The following is a 23,258-nucleotide window of genomic DNA, read 5'->3' as shown; positions in this document are numbered from 1 at the left end:
TTCATTCTGTTGTACATAGGGTTGCTATGAGCTGGAATCGACTCTACAGCCCCTAACAACAACAACAACCTCTAACAAGATTCCAGTTACTTCTCTACCCTGTAATTATGTGTAATTCAAAATAAAAATACAACCTAACCTCATAATTGTTGTTGTTAATAGGGGCTGTCGAGTTCATTTTCGACTCATAGCAACCCCATGTGACAGAGTAGAACTGCCCCATAGGGTTTTCTAGTCTGTAATCTTTACAGGAACAGATCTCTAGGTCTTCCTCTTGCAGAGCTGCTGGCTGGGTTGGAACTGCCAACCTATTATTTAGAAGCCAAGTGCTTAACTCTTGCACCACCAGGAATCCTTAAACCCTATAATAAGTATACTAAAAAGTCAAATTTTTTTCCTTTGAACATTTTATGAGGTAGTTTCCAAAAAAAAAAATTTTTTTGTGACCTACATTTGCACTTAGTTTTATTAATAGGTAATTCAGTATTATCTAAGGTATAGGAGGGACTTACCAAGTCTCCATTACAAAATCAAAGCACCCTGCTTGATACAAGTTAGAGAATGATAGACGAATGACTTCTAGTGCTACACATACAGCATATTTTTACAATCCTTTTTTATATATTCTGGCATTTTAAAAAATGGATCACAGAGAAATGAAGTATAATACCAGTAAATAATATTCTATTACTACATATTCCTCAACAGTTTCCAACACCATTAGGAAAACAAAAAAAACATCATAGGAATATATTTAAATACTTACTTAAAGGACAGGATCTCTAGGTACCAAAGTTTCAAAAGAAAGATATTTTTAATTTTCTTTAAAAACATCAAACACTAAAAAATGGTTTTTTTTAAATCAATTATCCAATAAGTTTTGGGGAAGCCTTGAGCTCTGACACTGTTCTTTATGCTTCTCAAAGTGTCATGAAGGGGGACAGATGGAGACATATGTCCCAGGGGTTAGTTTGCGACACAGAAGCCAGGCTTTACACATGTGGCTGCAGCAGTGGGGAGAGAGGGTGGGTGTGAACCTATGTATCACCCAACCACCTTTCCCCTAAACTCAACCCAGCACCATTAATCCTTGCTCTGCCACTGCTCTGTGAACTCAATACTGTATTCACATTTACCAAGAAATGCAACAACCCTGCGTTTATCTCAGGCATCTGTCATTTAGACTCTCAAGAGAATGGAAGTGAAAAAGGCAAATAACATCAGTACCATCTGGAAAATAGTTTGGATCTCACAGAACCTCTGAAAGGGTGTTGGGGACCCTCCAGGGTTCCTTAGGCCATCTTTGATAACCAATAGCCTCAATTCTGCTCTAAAACTGACTGAGGTTCATTTTAGTGGGGTTGCTTAATCTCTACTATCATTAATACAAAGTACTTTCAGATCAAGGTTTTTGGGAAAACAGAAGCAGAAAACTTCCTGAATAGAGTTCAAAAACATTTGGCTCTCACACTGCATAAGCCTGGTTATAACTTATTTTTTAAAAGAGATCAAAATGAGACATATTATGCCACACCAATACTAACTTGCTGAATCTCAAACATTGTTCTAGATTTAACAGCATGTAGAATAAATAACGCATCACAATATGTTGTTAAAACATCGGATTGTTACAATGTTATCTCCTAAAGCTACTATTTTGGCACTGATCCAGATGCTACATTCCACACCCTGTCCAGTTTTACTACTTCCTATGATTATAAAAGACTACCCCCATAGTTTCTGTATTTGCTTATAAAATAATGAAACATCCTGAATTTTTCTCAAACAAATCTTGATATCATAATTTTAAAACATCATGTTAATTTTAATATCTGAAAAATAATGATTTAATGGTTATTTTAGATAATGTGGTTAATTTCAATTTAACTAATATTTTTCTGTGTCTCACAATTATAGAATAATAATATGGTCAGTAAATTTATGTATGCCTTCTGTCCTGAAAAGATTGATAATGGTTATTAAAGATGTACCAGCTCATTTGGAATGTCTCCGAAGCTTTGAATTGAGATGTACTTTTCACGTAATGTAATTTAAAACTGAACAAAGCCTAGATATTTCAAACTTGACCCCAAAACAATAGTTCAAGTACTTACTTTACGATGTCTCCTTCAAGAGCAATCACTCTCTTAATGATCTTCTGTTCTGGGTTTTTAGGGGACCTAGAAGAGTAAGATAAGGTTATATAATCAATTATGTCTCTGTTATTTTAAGAAAATAAAAAGAATTGTACAATAATATACCAAAACCAACCCACTGCCATCGAGTCAATTTTGACTCATAGCAACCCTGTAGGATAGAGCAGAACCACCACATAGGGTCTCCAAGGCTGTAAATCTTTACAGAAGCAGACTGTCGCATCTTTCTCCAGTACAATGAAATAAGCTATATTAAAGTCATTACAAACTCCTTCGCACTTATGGCATGGCATCAATCCTACTTAGTTCGAGTGATATGAAGCTACTATTGAAGTAATTCTCATTTTAAATCTCTGGGCGAAAAGAAGCTATGTGGAAATTTTATAAAAATTTTTTAAAAAATCAATGGATATTTTTATTATTAAAAATAAATACTTATAGGAAGAGGATTCAGACACAAGAAAATGATCACACATTTCTTTATGATAATGTAAGTAAGCTTTCTTATTTTCATTTAAAATAAACAGAGATGTTTAATCTAAATTCTCAAGAAACCACTGAAGATGAAAACTTTTTTTCTTTTTAATGAAGAATTAGAGGATTATTTTAAAGTACATTATTAGGTAGAGCCATTCAAAGATTATGTAATACAGAGTGCTTAAACACAGCTACTGACGGTTAAAAGAAATTGATAGGTTCAGATATACTTAAAGCAGACTTTATTTATTTAAACTACTTGATGACGGTAATCCTAACATAGCATTCTTCTTCATATAGTCCAGCTTCTTGGATTATTTGCTCAGCATACAGATTGAATAAGTATGGTGAAAGGATACAACCCTGGCTCCCACCTTTTCTGACTTTAAACCACGCAGTATCCCCTTGTTTTATTCGAACGACTGCCTCTTGGTCTATGTACAGGTTCTGCATGAGCACAATTAAGTGTTCTGGAACTCCCATTCTTTCCAATGATATCCATAATTTGTTACGATCCATACAGTCAGATGCCTTATCATAATGCCAAAACCTGCAATACGCAGATGACACAATCTCGCTTGCTGAACGTGAAGAGGACTTGAAGCACTTACTCATGATTAAAGCTGCACAATGAATAAGGGAAACCAAAGAAGAATTGATGCATTTTAATTATGACATTGATGAAGAATACTAAATATTTCACGGGCTGCCAGTAAAGTGCAAGACCTTCCTTGAGATGGAGTGACACAGTGGCTGCAACAATGGGCTCAAACATAGCAATTGTGGAGATGGTGCGGGACTGGGTGGTGTTTTGTTCTGTTGTGCGTGGGGTCCCTAAGAGTCAGAACAGACTCGAGGGCACCTAATAACAAAACATTATGGTAAATGTTTACTTGTGGTAATTTTATTTGCTCTAAACAAATCTCTGCCTCCTGGTATTCATTCACACCCTTGTTCATTTCCCTCCCACACTGTAACAAGTTTGGTCTGTGAGCTAAATAGAGTATAGTAAAAGTTATGGTATATCACTTTCCAGATTGGGTTAGAAATAACCTTGAGTTCACACTCTCTCTCTCATGGATCACTTACTCTGGTGGGGGCAAGCTATGTTGTAAGAAGTCGTAAGGAGAGGCCCATGTGGTGAGGAACTGAGCCTGCCAACAGTCACGTGAGTTTAGAAGCAGATCCTTCAGCTACAGTGGCAAGTCTTCAGAGAATGCAGCCCTGGCCTGATTGCAACCTCATGAGAGACCCTGAGTCCTCAGAAAATGTGTGAGATAATTGTTTGTTGCATTAAGTTATTAAATTTAGGACTAATTTGTTACGCAGCAATGAATAACTCAATCTTTATAAGGTCAATTTCCTGCCAATAACATCTTAAAACTTATGATTTAAACAGACACATTTCAAAAAACAGATTACATACATAATAATTTAATATATATTTGAAAATGTAGGATAGATAAAAATAATTTTAATTCAAGTTACATTACATTTTGAATAAAATTAGAAAGGAAGGTAAATGCATAAAACTGAAAAGATTAAATATATTGAAAATGTACTTTTAAAAATGTAGTTTCAAAAATATTTACGTTTCACAATATATTGTGCAGAGAAAATGAAATCATCTAAGCCAGTTGCATCTACTTACGACAATTTCACAGTTTTTCACTAAATTAATGACAAATATTGCTTATTTTAAAAAGAAGTTTGATCAGAGTTTTTGACTGACCTCTCCCTTTCATTGAATTGACTAAACATTTACATTTATATGATTTTAATGTCATTTATGGACAGCTAGAGTTAGGGTTCTGGGCATAATCAAGCTGACAGAATTCTTGTCATCTGTGCAGGGCTACTTAGAAAGTGCCCTTCCCATGTCCCCCTGTTTAAGTGACCGGAAATGTATAAAACAATATTCAACCTCAGTGGCCACCAAAAATTGCATACAAAACAATGCAATATCACTTTCCTATTATATTGACACTAATAAAATAATAATAATAATGTAATAATACAGATTGTTTTGAGGGTTAGGGATACGGGTACTCTACATATAAGGTATGAGGTTATGTAAATGCCTTTCTGTAAGGCAATCTCAAGATTTCATATTCTCTTTAACATAACAATTACGTTTTAGGTATTTATCTTAATGAAATGATTACGGGTGTATGTAAAATTTTAGCTACATGGATGTTCAAAGCAGTGTTACTTATAAAAAAGAAAAGAGAAAAAAATTAACAGGAAGTTGGTTAAATGAATTACAGCCCATGTACATAAGGAAATACTTCCCAGTCATTAAAAATGTTACAGAAGAACATACAATGATTTGGAAATATCAAGAGAATGTGTGAATTGAAAATTGCAATTTATAAAATACTACATGTATTTTTTTTGTGTGTAAATTATTAGGAGTAATCACAGGGGAAAAATGTACACGCGTTAGTACTGGGAAAGGACCAGGAAGGGTGGTAACCAAAAGGAAAAAAAAAAAGTTCTATATGTGTTAAAAGCTCTCATGCCTGGATTTATGGCCCAGTTTATCGGGAAGCCCATTGGCAAATGGCACCTGTTTGTGTCACATGACATTACCTGACAAAAAATGCTTTAAGACGGGGTAAGATCTGAACTAATTCTCCCACCTAATATTGAGGCCGGGTTCATGTGAATGAAATGATATGTAAAGCAACCCCTAAAAAACATAAAAAAAAATTTTATGCCAACAACCTTTAAGCTTTTGAGAAACTTGAAAAGTATTTTATATTTTAAAATAATCTATATTTTAAGATCATGAGACAAAATAGAATATGCAAAGTGAGCTATCTATATAATTAAAGTCTCATGAATTACTACTTCAAATATATCTATAAATTTTAATGTAATATTAAACTCATGAATCTAATCAAATGATTCAAAATGAAAAAATGCTATTACTAGCATTAATCCCATTACTGCTCAAAATCTCTATCTATATTTTAGTCATTAGGCTGTTGAACACATTACTTTGATGTAAGTAGAAGTGGAACAAGAGTTATTACGGATTTACAGTGTGAAAGTTATGAAACTTCCCTTTGTCTTAATTTTCTTGGCCACATGCCTATCTGCTAGAAAGTGTGAAGAGTAACAAAGTATTAGGCCTTACTTGAGGAATACAGTGTATGCTGTCCAATGAATACTAAAATTTGCACCTAAATTTGTAATTTTAGCATTTTCATAATAAGCAATGTTTTACAATATTTATTTCTGAGACCTGGATTTTTAAAATTCTGTTTTATGCCCGTGACTTAATTAGGCAGGGCTGTTCCACAGACTCAGACAAGGAGCCTAGAATTGTCTCTATGCTGCAGAGATCTCCGTGGACCCCTTTGGTGTGGCAAAATGTGTCTCCATCCAGGATGGTTGTGGGGTGGGGAACAGCATCTGGCATAATCATGATAAGATTTCCCTAAAATGACATTCAATGTCCTTCTTGAATTTCACTTCCTATCTTGATAGAAATGTTGCCATTTTACCCTGTGCTGGACCAAACAGAGCCATGCCTTAGGTCTCGTAATCTCTGTTACTGGTCTCATGTTCTTTTATATTTCCAACAAGTCATAATTTTGACTGTCTGGAGCAGTGAGAACGTACTTTGAGGTACCTCAGAGATCCCCTCCTGGTGTTTGTGGGGATGGGGGGATCAGCTTGTGTCCCGACTTCTCTGTTCTTGACCCCCACCCCATCCTGAAATCACACATTAATATACCTTAACCCTGGGTCTAGGCACTCTCACTCTTCTTCCATTTATAGTGCAATTCTAAAACTTTCCTCTGGGAGTTGTATAAATTTTTATATTTACATGGTTCAGCATTGGTCCAGATTATCAAAGAACTAAACTCAGGAATAAAAGTTACCTTAGCAACAGTCTAATATAAGCATTGATCTCTCAAATACATAGTTAAATCCATATCTCCCAGTGAAGAAGACCTCGGGTGGTGCAAACAATTAACACATTTGGCTGCTAACTGAAAGGTTGAAGGCCCAAGTCTACCCAGAGGCACCTTGGAAGAAAAGCCTGGCAATCTAGTTCCAAAAAATCTGCTATTGAAAACCCTATGAAGCACAGTTCTATTCTGCACACATGGGGTCGCCATGAGTCAAAACCAACTTGATGGCAACTAGTACTGTGCTGGTATCCCAGTGAGTCTAAATTTGAACTCTTCATTAAAGTAAATAAGGTAAAAGTAAGAACTAATAATATGGGGGTGCCTAATATTAGATAGGCTATCTTTCACTTTTTTAAAGGGTAATCATGCATTAACCATATAACTTTACATCTTCATAACAAAGAATAAACTGCTGTTGTTTTAATCATCAAAATATGAATTAGAATAGTCCATGCAACACAGCTATAAGAAGTCATATCAAATGATAGTCTCCCCCACTTTTTGGAAAATGTTTCCTGGGTTTGACAAGGTTTGCATAAATGGTTAGAGCTAGAAAGGGCCTACAAGTGTATCTAGCACTTTTTCTGCAACTTTTAATCTCACTCGTTTTCCATGGCTTAAGTGCCTCCCCTCTCTGTGACCATGTGGTGGGTCCTCCTTGTGGTGTCCTGCAAGGGCAATGAAAACAGAACCTGCTGTCACTCTTACACTTCTGCTACAAGACAGCTGCTGACTCTGGGGAAATTACATAACCATTTGGGTCTCATTTTCAGAGAGGTAAGGCTACATCAAGGAGTCCCTGGATGGTGCAAATGGTTAAGCACTTGACTACTAAACCAAATGTTGGCAGTCCAAACCGACCCAGAGGCACCTTGGAAGACAGGCTTGGTAATCTGCTTCCAAAAGATCACAACCACGAAAACCCCGTGGAACAGTTCTCCTCTGCACACTTGGGGCTACCATGAGTCAGAGCTATCTTGACAGCAACTAACAACAAGGCTACATCAGGCAATCAAATCTGGCTTGTAGAAGTGTTTGATTTGGCCCAGGCATTGTTCTTGTTGTTTCAATTTTTTACTTATTGTTTTAACTATTATTTTTTAAATCTTGAACTGGTCAAGAAAATAGGAAACTTCACATAAAATTTTGAATTTCTTGTTCCTCTTGAAAAAACAGAAAGATCTGGCAACTCTGGGCCCACATTCTTGCATGAAAAAGAAATCCATTGGATCTGTGAAGCTGCTGTTGCCGATACTGAGGACTTGGCTACAATCCCACCAGCTTGTTTCATGAATGTCTAGAGCTGCCTTTCCAGACCTCTTAAAGAGTTCTTCCACCTCGAGTATCATACAACTAGTAAGAGGGCATGTGTAAAAGCGCTAGCAGGTGTTCCATCACGTAGTAGATAATCAGTAAATTTTAGTCATTCCTTCTTAGAATAAATTCATAAAAGAGATCAATTAACTGGGCCTGAGCACAATGTTACAGTCCTTTCTTTTCTTACACAGACAGTCTATTAAAAAAAAAACCTCTAATAAAAGAATTTTCAAATTCTGTTGCACAGAAGGGCAAGAAAAAGCATTTAAAAGAAGTTTTGTTACATAGTTAACTAAAGACACATTAAAAATAAATATAATGGTACTCATATTAAAAAGGCACAGGTTAGCTTTAAATGAAATGGGTATTATCTGAAAAATTAAGATACAAATGAGTAATTTTCAGTGTTTGATTCTGTACACTTGCTTCATCATCAGTAGTGTGAGTTCTGTGCACTCGGCCCCTTTTGGAATGATTCCTTTGAAAAATTCAATACAGTTTTATCAATCAGTACTTTCAGAATGTTTTACTAAGGTCAGTATTTCAGCTACAAGCTACATTTTCCCCTGGCAGGCTTCTCTTTATATGATGGTGAACCTTTTAAACATAAGCAAAAGAAAACTATAGACTTTTATTGCTTTTTGGGTTCATTCTTGAAATCCTCACAAGCTTATAGTTTCAGATGCACTTGCAGAAAATGGTTTAAGGATACCTAGTCCCTAACAGACATTTTTGCCCTGATGTGTCAAAAAATGTTCCTATCCAAGGGCTTCAGTATTAGTAAAGTGACTTACAGATGAGGTGACAGCCCAAGTTGATTTTCAAATTTGTCTTCTATAATAACTTATTTTCTAGAAAGGGAACAGATCTTAGAGAAGGTGAGATCCTGGGAAAGGCACCACGAAGCAAGACCTGAGTGTTGTTAGGTGTTTAGAAAAATTTAACAAGAAGTGAGTAAAATTTCAGAGCACTAGGACCAATGCTCATGGGTAAGCTTGTTTTGTGGGGTAGGGTAAGGAAGGAAATTCAGAATAATATGCTAGGTGGTTTATCTACTTGGGTGTTCTCTCAAAGCACCCTCTGCCTGAATCAGGCTACTGAGCAGCAAAAGTGGAAGCTTTCAGGACACCTCAGAGACTCCAGTCAGGTTTTTAGTGATCTAGGAATGTGGCAGCAGGGATCACAAGTTTATGTCTCAGATTTATTTTCTGCAATGTCTTCCACAAGAAAATGCATTTTAATAGTGCATACTGATGAAACAGCAAAAGCATGATCTTTCAAGAATTAAACAGTTGCCTATTGATAAAAAATTTTTCTTGGTTAAATTTAAGACTTGTTTCATTTTCGCTGACTATGACTAGAAGAAATTTAATAAGCAAACGGTGACAACTGGTCTTATTAGTACATCAGACTTGAGTACGTTAAATCTATTAAATGTGTATTATGACTCTAACTTCTGTATTTGAAAAGAGCTGAAACAGCATTGTAATTGAGTAATTCTGAGAAACAGGCATTTTCTCTTACCTATGAAAAATCTAAGGAATTTAGTACAAACACAACAATGAGTTCATTTCCACCGATGTTTATTAATTCAAAGAGTTAAAAACATACTATAGTGCAGTCTTCAGGTATTGAACATAATTATAATTATACCTCAATGTCTAGAATAGACTGTGTGCAAATTAATATATATATCACATATATAACATATATATAGTACGTGTGTATATGTGTACATTTATATACACATACTTACATAGAGAGAGAGAGAAAGGGAGGGAGAAAGACACAGTCTACCATACACTATGGATTAATACTATTTAAAGAGATAACTTCTGACCTATAAAGAATATTTTAGTCATGAAATACACATTTTCTGATTTATTTATTTTGTAAACCTGGGTTTTCAAACTTTGGATATGCTTAAAGTTGAACATATCTTCAGAAATGGAGATGAATATTTAAAATAAGTATAAATATTGACTATTCTTTTAATATGGACTCCCAACATGCCAAGACCTTCATGAAGAAGTTCCACTACTCTGCTCCCAGTTATAGTAGAACATGCACTCACAAGTGTTTGAGTTTTTTTCACTGTAGTAAAAATAGGATTTGCTCCTCTATCTCACTAAATATTCCTTTGTAATAGGCCATGGAATAGAGTTAAGTTAACTGATCTCATAGGAATTAAAATCATCAGTCTAGCCTTATAACTCTAATACTGCAATTACGCTAACTGGTTTTAGAACTTTAGCTTCAATCAGGTTGGGAAATAGTGTCACATATTTTTGGCAGACTTTAAGAATATACAAATCACAAACCAGGTGAAAGCTATTTGTATTTTCCATATTAAGCCATATTCATATCTATCAATATGGCACAGAGAAGGCAGACCCACTGAAGTGCAATATGCACATTAGCATGTAAGAGCTGATGTCAGGAAGTTTAAGCTGATGCCCATGCAAGGTGTTAGCAGTATCTGCAGTCACCTGGAGAATGCCACTGGAAGAACGGCACAAGGGTCATCCTGTCTCCAACGCAGCTCACTCACTGCCTTGCCATGATCTCAGTCATAGTTCAGGTTGTGAGGTGCCAAACTTAGGGCAAGGAGCATCTTCAGTAAAAATAGAAAATGAGAACAAAAGCATCTTTGATCATTTCACCTGGAGTCATTATTTAACCACTAACCATTTTTCCAACCATAATTGAGTTCTAAACATGCAAATATCCAAGAAACAAGACGGAATTTTTACCCTTATAAACATAAAAAGGAATGTTTTATCTATGGTGATTTAACTCTCTAAGTCAGCCTAATTGTGCCCAACAGGTACTTGGGATGGATATAAGTTGTGAAATTCACATGTGCGCCTCTATTTGTAAGGATCAGTGGTCAGTGTATTAGATGCGTGCACTCTGAACAACATGGCTGGAGTATCTTCAGTGTAACGTTCTACGGTCAGATAAAAAAGTGAAGCAGAAAATGATGGGCCAACCCCCAGCTCTTTTGCCACATGCCTACAGTGACCACATGGCACTTTTCACGATCAGGCAATAAATAGTAAAAGCTAGATGGGAATAGGGACATTTCAACTGTTGCAAGCAATGGCAGAGAGGGGGGTGTTCCAACTGAGAACCAGCCAGGCCAACATACCTCTCAATGGGTGCCAGCACAGGGAAATGCCAACTGAGGTTCAGGGGTATCTCCCTTGATGTTTCTAGGCTATAAACTCCCCAAAGCTTACATGATACCCTGACACAATGGAGAACCATAAATGAACTTAATTTGCCTTGAATTGCCTCACCCTTAAGTTTACCTTGAATAGAAAGGAATAAGTTCTGCTTGTAGTGTGGAAATTTAAATCCAGTAATGGCAAAATAAAGTTGTATTTTTTGCACAGCTGATTTTTATGGCCTGAGAATTTGTACCCATCTCATTTTCTCTATTCCATTGCATATATGTGTGGATTAATAGACTCTTAGTGACTGTAGTGACATGCATTATTAATGTTTCAACTGTGCTACTGGATTCAAAATTTCCCAGTAAAATTGAGTTGGTTGTGTGTGAGAGGTGAGATTCCACATTATCATGATCACTGAAACTATCCTAATTTCTCTAAAATGTTCACTCTCCTGGTGAATGTTGACAATGTGAAGGTTAGAATATAAGTAGCATATGAAGTACCCTGGCTCATTTCTGTTCCAACCCTGTTGAACTTACTAAGTTTTAAAATATATTACTATTGCTTCATGAAAGAGTTATCAGGCTAATATAACTACACACAATTTGCTCTCTTGAAAATGTCCCCAAATATGTAGACTAAATAGTCCACATATGTCCCCTTAATGCCCCCAATAGTAAACAGAATAGTATTAGAAAATTGTCTTCAAAAAAGAATACAAGAGGTTTGGGATTTTACAAAATCCATTGCAACTGGTCACCTCTGAAGGCAGCATTGTCGTTTACTTGCTCAGCTTAACAGCCACTTACATAGCTCTAGCTGCTATAGAAGAAGTTTTTTCTCTACAATTTATTTTCTGCTATTTATACTGCAATAACTTGTCACCATGATAGCTTGCTTATCATGCTTTAAACCAAATGATACGAACATTAAATTAAATGCCTGACTCCTGTTTCTTAATGGTATGTGCTTGTTTCTAGGTCTTCCAGTATTCCTCTCCTCTTTCCTCTGCTAGATGGATGACATGGAGCTACAGAGGTGGGGGAAGAGAGTACTGTCTGACAAAGTAGAGAGAAGGATTTTGTAGGAACTGAGAATAAATAGTCTTTGGTGACAGGAGACAAGTTGAGAATGGCAAAACTTAGGTAAGGTGTTAAAAAGAATTGTGAGAGATTGTAAAGGAATCTTGAAGACAAAAGAGGGAAAATATTTCCAAGGACTGATAAAAGTTACTTCATTAGGATAAGCTAAGCCAGAGAGCTACAGAGCATGTAAGGAAGCCATGTAAGGAAGAAGAGAGCACAGTGCCAAAGGACTCAGCAAAGAAAGCACAGAAACACCTATGACTCTTTGGAGTTGGAGAAGGCAGAAAACAAGCCCTGGTGGTGCAGTGGTTAAGAACTTGGCTGTTAACCAAAAGGTTGGCAGTTCAGATTCACCAGCCGCTCTTTGGAATCTCTATGGAGCAGTTCTACTCTGTCCTATAGGGTCACTATGAGTCGGAATTGACTGGACAGCAACAAGTTTGGTTTCGTTTTTATCTAGGGTATTGCACTGGCCCTGGGTGCAAGGCACCACTGAGCGGTTTCTATTAACCAGGTATGGGCCAACATCCTTCTTTAGCACGGTAATGTGTGAATTTAAAAGATTAATGAGCTTAACTTGTATTTTTAAGTTAATTTTATGGTAAAGTTATCTAAAAGAGGGCTGTCAGATAGTTGGACAGGGGCGCAATTTCAGTGCTTGCCATAGGCACCATTTTCCATAGATACGCCCACTGGCCATACTTGGTAGAAACTGCTCAGTGGCACCACGAGCCCAAGGCCAGTGCAATGCCCACCATACCTGCCATACCCTAGTTACACTTCTGCTAGAAAATCTTTGGTGTTTCTAAATTTGGGTTCTGGTGATTTAAGAGATAGACTCAGAATCAGAGAAATTTTGGTTATTATGTTGTTGTTACAATCCTGTGATTGTCCTTTCCCTTGTTAGGCTGTCCCGGAAAAGTGTTATTCTTTGTAGGAAAAGTCAGAAGTCAAAATATTCCTGGTTGCTAGTGTTCTAGATATAGAAGACTAAAGGAATCCCTTTCCAAAAATCGCATTCATATCTCAACTTGTGATGCATCCTTTCACAAGTTTCAAGACTCTGACTTATTTTTAGTTAACTGTACAGTCAGAAATAACTATAAAATTTGTTCATGTATGTCTCCTTTTACAAAAATAGTGAGTATGTTGAGTCTACAGCTTGTCGATGATCTACCCCTTCCTATTGGCAGTTCAAATCTACCCAGCAGCACTGCAGAAGAAAGGCCTGGTGATCTGCCTCTGTAAACCCTATGGAGCTCCGTTCTACTCTGTAACACATGGGGTCACCATAAGTCACAATCAACTCAATGGCAACAGTCTTTTGGTTTATCATGCTTTACTATATGCATACAGTAGATACATTTTTTCTAGTCTATAAATTTTATGCCAAATAATTGGGCATACACTTAATATAAACATACAATATCTCTCCACATATGTTGTTCCTTACGGGAAGCCACTTTGATTCTAGGTGGAAAGACACTGGTTAATGTGAGAAGGCTTGCCTATGTTTCTGAGCACTGATCCTCTGATTCTGTACACACACAAAATAGACTTTAATCTCTACAGCTGTCATGTTGATACCCTTTGTGAGCTGTACATTCTGAAACCAGTCTATGGCTCAAACATGATCAATAGCTTTCCTCAAAACCAGAACAGCAGTAGGAGATTATTGAATCAAAATGGGAGCAAACTTCCATCTTCATGTGTGGAGGAAACTCAGAAGGGGATTGATTGCCATATGGTTCCCACAGCTAAAGCCTCTTCCAGACACAGGTATAAGAACCATTCACAATCTTCAAATACATATACGATAGGGTAAAATAAGGCCAAAGAGAATTAAGGGAAATAATTTCCAACTGTGTCTGTGGGTTAAATGTATGGAGGAGGCTTTGATTTAAATGCAATCTGATTCTTAGAAACATATGCTCACCACTTACAACTCTTCATCTGAATGGTAGAAAGTTATGAGTTTCATTTCACTGTAACATGGGAGCTTTGCCAAGAGACATGAGAACAAACACCAGTGATTAAGAAAGATCTCCAGTATAAAATATGTTTTCCAGGGTCTAATACACATTGAAGGAGCCCTGGTGGCACAGTGGTTAAGCTCTTGGCTGCTAACTGAAAGGTTGTCAGTTCGAACCCACTAACTGCTCCACAGGAGAAAGACGTGGCAGTCTGCTTTCATAAAGATTTACAGCCTTGGAAACTCTGTGGAGTGGTTCTACTCCTTCCTATAGGGTCAGAATAGACTCAACGGCAAAGGGTAATCCACATTAGAGTGAGTTAACAGGCAACGGCACTGTGTTTTGGATTGACCACATGGATAGATGTTCTGATTTAAATAACATTAAAAAATGCTCTTTAAAACTTTCAAATAAACTGACCCTATTCCCTAAAATAAAATGACTTTCTGGAAAAGATATAACAAAATCAAACAAATACTTATAAAAATCCTCTAATTGAGCTTCACTTTAAAATGCAGAGCCCCAAAGCCTTGCTGATGCATACCATGTCTCTCTCACCCTTTATCAGTTCTTTCTCAACACTGCCATCTGTTTGCCTTGCTTTTTCCAGCACAATGCCCATCCCTCCAGGCTGTTCATCGGCACTCAAACGCCTTCCTCTAATTCTTTAAAGCAACCCAATAAGTGTTCCAGGTCCTTTCCAATACATCTTCCAAAAGACTTTCTTCAACACCACCCCCTGTATATTTTGGACATTTATCCTTCTCACTTATCATCTGTCACTTTGATAATATACAAGTTTGCTTTTGCCCCTCTGTTTTAAACACAACTATTTTCTGTTATATTGTGTTGTGTTATAAATAGAGGAACATTTTCTGAACATCTCATCTTTTACAATTACAATTCCCTAAATCCTCATAATTCCAGGCTTAAAAGATGTAACTACAATATTCAGATGATTCCTACGATGAAGAGGTAGCTAATTCAAATATTTCAGGAAAAGTCATTATTTCCTTTTTATTAAATTTTAATACAGAAAAGTCTATTTATTCAGTTATACTTACCTAATCATATAATCAATATCCTACTTTAGAATGATTAGTTACAGATTTAAAACAAATATATAACATGATTCAGTTAAAAAAAAAAAAAGGTAAAGGAATAGAACCCAGAGACTGTAAGTGTACAGGACTAATGAGAAGATTGAAAAAGTAAGGTAAATGGCCATATTTGAAACTCTTATGGTATCTTTCAAACTATATTACTACCCTTCTAAATGAAAATCTCATTTTAATTAGTTCCCAACAATCCAATCTCATCACTTTCAAATAAAAAACTCAGCTGTTTAGAATGCAGACTGTATCATTGCTGTGGCTATATGTACTTGACCTCATGCCTGTTAACAGAGAGGCTCAATTATTTGCTGTTTTGAATGGCTATTTCATTTAACCTCCACCTTTCTTTAAGTGTTGAAAGGCTCAATTTCTTTAGCACCTTAACCTTAGCTTTGGAGAATGTACACAGAATTTCTTAACTGCCAACTAATAAACCATCTTGATCCAGAAAGCTAATTTTCAGGACCATAGCTCTTAGACATCTTATGCTAGAGTCAGCTGAAGTAACATATTGACCTGGTATCACATCATCTTCAAAGATAGGCCCTTCATTGTGAGTGGCATATTTGGTCCTAAGCTGTTCCTTTGATATGGGCCAAGAGACTTGGCAACTGACTTGCACTGTCACAGTCACGGTAAAACTGGATTTGTTAGAAATGTTACCAACCACAAAAAATGCTCCAGTAAAAATTTTTGTTGTTGTTAGCTGTTGTCATGTCAGCTCCAACTCATGGTGACCCTACTTTTAACAGAATGAAACGTTGCCAGTCCTGTGCCATCTTCATGATGTTTGGCATGTTTGAGTCCATTGTTATGGCTATTGTGCCAATCTATTTCACTGAGGATTTCCCTCATTTTTGCTGACATTCTACTTTACCAAACATGCTGTCCTTTTCTAGATATTGGTCTTTTCTGATAGCATATCCAAAGGAAGCAAGTCGAAGTCTCATCATCCTCACTTCTAAAGAGCATTCTGGTTGTATTTCTTCTAAGACTGATTTGTTAGTTCTTCCAGCAGTCCATGGTATACAGGTAGTCCCCAACTTACCATGGGGTTCCATTCTGATGACTCTGTCATAAGTCTGTTCTGACATAGGCTGAATACCTCATTTTTTGTTTGTTTTGTTTTCGTTATCAGTATCAGCCTTTTATTATCAGTATCTTTATAAATCCTATCTTTATTTGTCTTTGGGGGTTAGAAACATTACATATAAACTTACAGATATATTTTAATACATACATAAAAAATACACAAATCATAAAAATTCACTCCGATGATGAAGAAGAGTCAAGTGACGTTAGCATTTTGTCAGTTACGGTAATAACTCCACTTGGGAAGGTTCTGGATCATCTGGATTATCCTTGGGAATGGGGATAGCATTTCTAGTCAGAAAATTAGTGAAAGTTGTCTATATGGTCCTTTTCTTTTTTTCTTCAGATATTTCACAGTAACATCTCACTGCTTCCCAAATTTGCTTATTGACTTAGCAAAGCAATCAGCATTTGGGTCCACGTTTTCAACCAACTGAAGCTCCTAATGTAGTTTGGAAAACTAAATCCATACAGCAGTATTTTGAACAGTAAATCATAAAATTGAACATCTGCAAGTGAACATTTGAGAATGATAACATCAGCAAATTACATGTTGCAACAATATATACAGTACATATTGCTAATGATAAGATGTACAAAAAAAGGACAGTCATAAACGCAGTTCATCATAACTCGAATATGTCATAAGTCAGGGACTACCTATATTCAGTATTCTTCACCAACACCGACACCACAGTTCAAATGTATACATTCTTCTGTCCTCCTTTTTCATTGCCCAAATTTTGCATGCATATGAAGTGACTGAAAAGATCATGGCTTGAGTCTGGTGCACCTTAGTCATCAAAATAACATCTTTGATTTTTAAAACTGTAAGGTATTTTGAGCAGATTTGCCTAATGCAACATACATGTTGTTTAATTTCTTAACTGCTACTTCCATTGACATTGATTGTTGGTCTAAGTACAATGAAATCATTGACAACTTTAATTTTTTATTCATTTCTTATGATGTTGTTTACTAGTCCAGCTGTGAGGATTGTTGTTTTCTTCAAGTTCAGGCACAATCCACACGGAAGGCTGTAGTCTTTGACCTTCATCAGTAATTGATTCCAGTTGTCTTCATTTTCAGCAAGAAAAATGTATTCTGGGTGCATAATAACTGATGCCAGTGAAGGCCTACTATGTAACATCTTAGAAGCTCCCATTTGGTACATATGTGCTATCTATTTATATATAATTTGCTTCCTATTTTATTATCTATTTATATATTATTCTTGTCTCCACAAGATACGACCATAATATGAGCAAAAGCAGTGCCCTGTCTTAACCCTCTCATTATATCCAGTCTCAAGTCAGGTACTTGCATTTTAAAAAAATAAGTAATAAGTATTTGATAATGATGATTAGATCATAAGAAATATACCAAGATATTGCTACTAGGTTAATAAACCAATTTGTATATTGATGAAATTATGACTAGTATCAGTAATAAAAAGGATGACTAAGACTGAAAAAATTCAAAACTCCTCAATTCTTTCCAAGAGAATTTATATAGACATAAAAATAAATCTATAGTCTGCATATCTCAGTCTGTATGTCAGTGGTTCTGAAACTTTAAAGCCAAGGGTTGGGCCCTGGGAATCTGGAATTTGTATTTGAAGAAGCACCTACATGATTCTGATGCAGGTGGTCTTACCCTATTCTTTGACAAACACAATTGGGAACTTTCACATGAAAATTCCATGAAATTCAGCATCTTGTGTCCCCATATGCTCAGTGAAGATATAAACCATAAAGGAAGGCCATAAAAGATTTTCAGAATGAACATGGCAAATAATACTGATTTCAGCATTTAAAAAAAAAAAAAGATGCAGTTTCTTAAAACACGAACAAAATTCTAAACTAGTATGAAGACAAAATTTCCTACCAGGGGGGAAAAATTTCTAATAAGTCCATATTTAACATCAACCTGGAATCGGATTTGCAACTAGTATGGAACAGAATTTCAAGGAGGAAAAAACAAGGCATTCCATTTTCAATAATTTTTTAGAATCTAAAAATCTCAGAATAGGCAGAATGATAGAGAAGCTATGATGTAACAGAAAGACTATGGATTTTAGATACAGAAAAATTTAGTTTGTATGGTCATTAATTCATTCAACAAATAAATGCTGAGTGCAACCAGGTGCCAGGCACTGTGATGGGCACTAGTTTACAGAAGAGACCTTATTACAATCTGTAATGCACACAGTTTTAGGGTTCGGGCCCAAATGCTAGCTGTATCACCTTGAGCATTCACCTCTCTTAGCATCTACTTTTTCAGGAGTAAAAAGGGATGATGACAGCTGGTACTGCTGACCCCCAAATGTTGCTGTAGAGATCAAATGAGCTACTAAACATAAGTGAGTGGACATCTGCCTTGCATAGAACGAGACTCATTATATGCTATAATGCAGAGCCTCATGGGTCCAATTCCTACCTTAAGTAGGAAAGAAGCCATCATCTCTGAAACTAAGACCACAAAATGAAATTCTTGCTACAAAGATCACTGTATAACATTCTGTGAGATTTGTGATGTGGTCTGCTACGTTCAAATGGCAATTCTGCCACTAAGAAGGAAGCTTGACTCTACTTCCAGATAAATGTCAACTGATTTTTCTCTCTCCTTCTTTCCTCCCTTCCTCTTTCCCTCCCTCCGTCTCTCCCTTCCTTCCTTCCTTCTTAGAGTCTTCTTCATAAGACTTTTCTAATAATTGAGGAAGTTACAGATAGGTTAAGCCATTTTTACGCTCAGTAATTTGTTGATTCTTTTTTTCTTTCATTAGTTCATGAGCTGTTAAATTTGTAGCTGAGTGTATTCTTACTAGGCAATTTAATTGCTATAGTGGGATGCAAAAGTTTAATCAACCAATTTCGTGTGGAAACTGAAGGGAATCTATTTGTTCTGTCTGTTGTGTATTTTAAGCGTTCTTCACTTAAAAACTAGGTGGCAAAATGAAAACAATAATATTTGATGAAAACTGCCCAGGTAATATAGCAAATAGTTCATAGAGCATCCCTGAAAACAATCACAAATGGATAAGCCCAAGACCTAAGAGTTCGAGAATAGGCCATTAGAAAGTTGACAAATGACAGACATTATTCCACTTTTTCGTTTCACAATAAATATGATGTTTTAGTATTTTCTTTTTAGGATAATGGACTGTGCCATTTGGTAATATATTTTCTTGGCTTTTATTCTGTGTACTTTAAAAACTCTGACTTCATTCAAATAATCTTTAAAAAGAATGAAATTATGGCTACCTGTATTTTACAAAAAGAAAAGTATGCCATAGACAACAGAGTATTTTCCAAAAAGCATAAGGCTGATTATTAGAATCAGTCCAGGACTGTGTGTGAGACTCTCCAGCTATTATTCAGAATACCACATTATAATTTTTAATGGTAACTATTATTAGTTGCAAAGGAGTTTCATTAAAAAAATCAATACAAAGAAATATATCAATTTCACCAGAGAAATTGAACAAATTATTGATAGTGACAGCCTAAAATTATTTTCATTATTTCTGAAAGGCTGTATTTCCACAGTAAATTTTGACATAAGAGATAAACCTATCAAACCATTAAATATTGCTTAACTGGGAAAATCATACTTAAAATTATCATCTACATTAAACATTATGTATTTTAATATGAGAAAGGAAAAAATATATTTAATCTTAATTTAAATATCATTAATGACTGACACAAAGTCCCTGTAGATCCTGCAGGCAATTTTCTGACTTTCTGATCTCTTAATTCTTTGATAAATCTAAGGTGTATACCAAAAACACAAAGCCCTTTTTAAAAAAAAAAAAAAAACTAAAATTTTGCTAAAGTGCAAACATTTTGTTTGAAAATTCATGACATAAAAAATCATTACCTATATGTAACTATAATTTTTAAATGATAATTCCTAATAGAAATTTATATTAATTAATGGACAGGTCTCTAGTGGTAATTAAGGTCAACACTTGGTATTACTGTCAGAGATAATCAGAGTTAGAGCAAATGTCTGATCTAATACGGTGTTCTTTCCCTTCATTTGATTTATGTTCAAGTTTTCTAGAATATATGTACAGTATGAATATCCGTGTGAATCCACACAGTATGTGTTAATTCTCTTTAAGGATGAATTACCATGGTGTTTGGTTTATCACTACAAATTGATCCAAAGATTTTCATAGAACTTTTGTTTTCTTACTATTAATTTATTCCAAAAATCACCATTGATCTCATAATCCAAAAATAACAGCTAGTAACATTTTAGTATTCATCTTTCTCATTGCTGTGTGCCATCAAGTTGGTTCTGACTCATAGTAACTTACACATACATTTAAAAAATGCAATAATATATGATGGTTTGTAACTTGCTTTTTAAAAAAATTGCTAGTCTGTCATGACAAATTTTTCTGATTCTTAACTCCCAACAGAATGAGAACATCCAGGTATGACTAACACAAATTAAAAGTAAAGATTTGTGATTATCTGGTTAATTCTATCAATACTGATGGTCAATGAGATACTAACCCAAATTATGGCTTTGAAAGAATTGAGTTATTCGGTTTGGCAGCAGTCACACTGTTAAAATTATGTGAGTAATAAAAATTCTTGCCTACACTTAGGTCTATATTTGGGAAATCAAACCAACTGGTCATGCTTTCTATAGCATTTAGGAAAATCTTGTGAAACTTTCTAGTAAGAGTGGGCCTGACTACATTCCTGTGGCATGACAAAATGTTTAAAATAAAAATTCACTGTTGTCTTAAGTGGCTACCACTAACTTTTCATTTAAAGATAAAAGGAAGCATTTTTCTGATATACATATACATATAAGTATACGCGCACACACACACACACACACACACACACATATACATTTTTTTTTTTAAGTATTTGGGAGGTGGAGGAACTCCTTTTTAAGATTTTGAAAAGTCTGAAAAATGTATCATCAGAACACTGATTCAATTACATTTCCAGGACTGAGTGTTGTAAAAAAGAGGAAAAATATGTGTTCTTTCAATCCACTTAAGTAGAAACCTTTTCTAAGCTGTTCACGTTCTTGCAATGGAAATGGAACCTCTTTACCCGCATCTGCTGCACTTCCACTCCGCCTGTCGTCTTCCTTATTTCTGCTCCATGGAGACAGGCACTACACAAAAGCAACACCTGCCGCTTTCTCGGTTTGGAGAGTTGGGACAACTGTATTCAATGTCTGCAATAATAACTACCTTCTCTTAACCTTTCTTCTCTCATTTCTAGGAAAAAGGAATAGGGACCTAAATGTAAAGATATTAGTTTAAAAGAAAAATAACTGACAGTAGGATATTTAAGGTGAAACCTACATCGTAAAATCTTTTTCAAAGACTTTTTTAAAAGTTCCAGTCAGTGAGGATTAGTTGTGTGTTAACTGTGTACATTTATGAATACCTGCATCCGATTTCAAGTTCTCTTAGAAAACCAGAGACAACACAATGATTTGCCCTGTGCAATTCTCGTGTTTTCAAAATAATACAGACATATTTGAGCTCCTGGCCTCCAAAAGCTAGACCATGCTGCGTCATTGAGGCAAAGGTATAAAACTAAATCGGGTCAAATATCCAAGTACACACCTCCATGAAGAAGCCATTGAATCAGAGCTTCCTACTTAGGGCAATGTTTTGACCCTGGCTAGATCACTAGTTACTCAAAGTCAAGTAGTCTTAGTTGAGTCCTTACAGCATAAGTGCTTATATTAGGGGGAAAAAGATATACGGGACATCAAAATTTGCACCTCTGTTGGCGGTCTCAGCAGAGAACCCTGGGTCTGAATAGGCATGAAGACCTAGCTACTCTCTGATCTCTAGAGGTGGTCCTACTAGGTCAAAAATGAAGCAAACTGGTCGAGTATCATGAAGGAGCTAACACAACAGGATCCATGAACTACCTGAAAAGCCTCCACTGTGACTGTACAAGTACACTTTGTGAGAACTAATGTATATTTGAAAAGACATGAGCGATATATACCAGCCACACATTTATTTTTTTCTTATAACTTAAGTTTTTCTTAATTATCAGAAATTAAATAATCCAGTGTCACCTTCATCACGTGGATAAAGGTCTTTTTAGATAGGATCTTTGCAATTGAAGTCTCTCGTGGAAATGGTAGTTTGTAGATTTCTTTATGTCATATATGTAATTTTTCTCATTTAATTGGAAAAACCATATGATTGAAGCATTAACTACGATCGCTTAATCTGCAAAGATAGAAAACCAGAGATTAAAGGCCATTAAGTATAGCCACTCCCTCAATCCAGGCCTCTATCTTTAAAATTGTGTTCATCACATTAAACATTACATATACATAAGTTTGATTCTATTTATAATCATGCAATTATCAACAAATAATTCCTCCTTGAAATGCAAACATCTGATGAAATCCATGTAAATAATTTTTATAAATAAATATAAATAAGTTGGTGGATTCTGCCATTAAACAGAAGTTATTGGCAGTTATTCTATGTGGGGTTAGGGAGTGGGGCTAAAACTAAGTACTGAGAGGAAGTAGAGTAAGCAAATTATTTCAACACAGACTTCAAGGAAACCTAATAGCCGAATTGTCAAGGTAATACATACACAAATAAAACACAAGATTTGTCCTCTTTTCTAAAACTAAGCCTCAGTGAAGTCTTCTGTTAATTTGACAGATTAATAAACATTGCTTCTTTGCAGTAACTATTGAGAAATGGGAATCTTCTCAAAGTAGATTTCAGAAATTGCTGCTTTCATATATTTCTTCCCTTCACTTTGTCATTTACAAATTTAGTTTCTGAAATCTAGAAATGTAACACCAGTACCAAGAGTCACAAAAGACACGCTTTTAAGAACTGCTGTAATCTCTCTTAGTTCCTACATGTGTACTTAAATATTTATTGGATTCTATCTGGTTTTCTGAAACTG

The 23,258-nt window shown here is 35.6% G+C and overlaps 1 protein-coding gene across 1 annotated transcript in view; it reads right to left on the bottom strand.

Moving 5' to 3' along the window:
* The window catches only part of IMMP2L (inner mitochondrial membrane peptidase subunit 2), a 909,463-nt gene that overhangs the window by 283,438 nt on the left and 602,767 nt on the right, over positions 1-23,258 (bottom strand). The window contains exon 4 of the mRNA XM_023737033.1: positions 2,115-2,180. Coding sequence (XP_023592801.1) covers positions 2,115-2,180 — 66 coding nt within the window. The remainder of the gene's footprint in view (positions 1-2,114; positions 2,181-23,258) is intronic.

Source organism: Trichechus manatus, unplaced genomic scaffold, assembly GCF_000243295.1.
Source record: "Trichechus manatus latirostris isolate Lorelei unplaced genomic scaffold, TriManLat1.0 scaffold00096, whole genome shotgun sequence".
Classification (NCBI taxonomy): Eukaryota; Metazoa; Chordata; class Mammalia; order Sirenia; family Trichechidae; genus Trichechus; species Trichechus manatus.
This window is presented reverse-complemented; position numbering and strand designations above follow the sequence as displayed.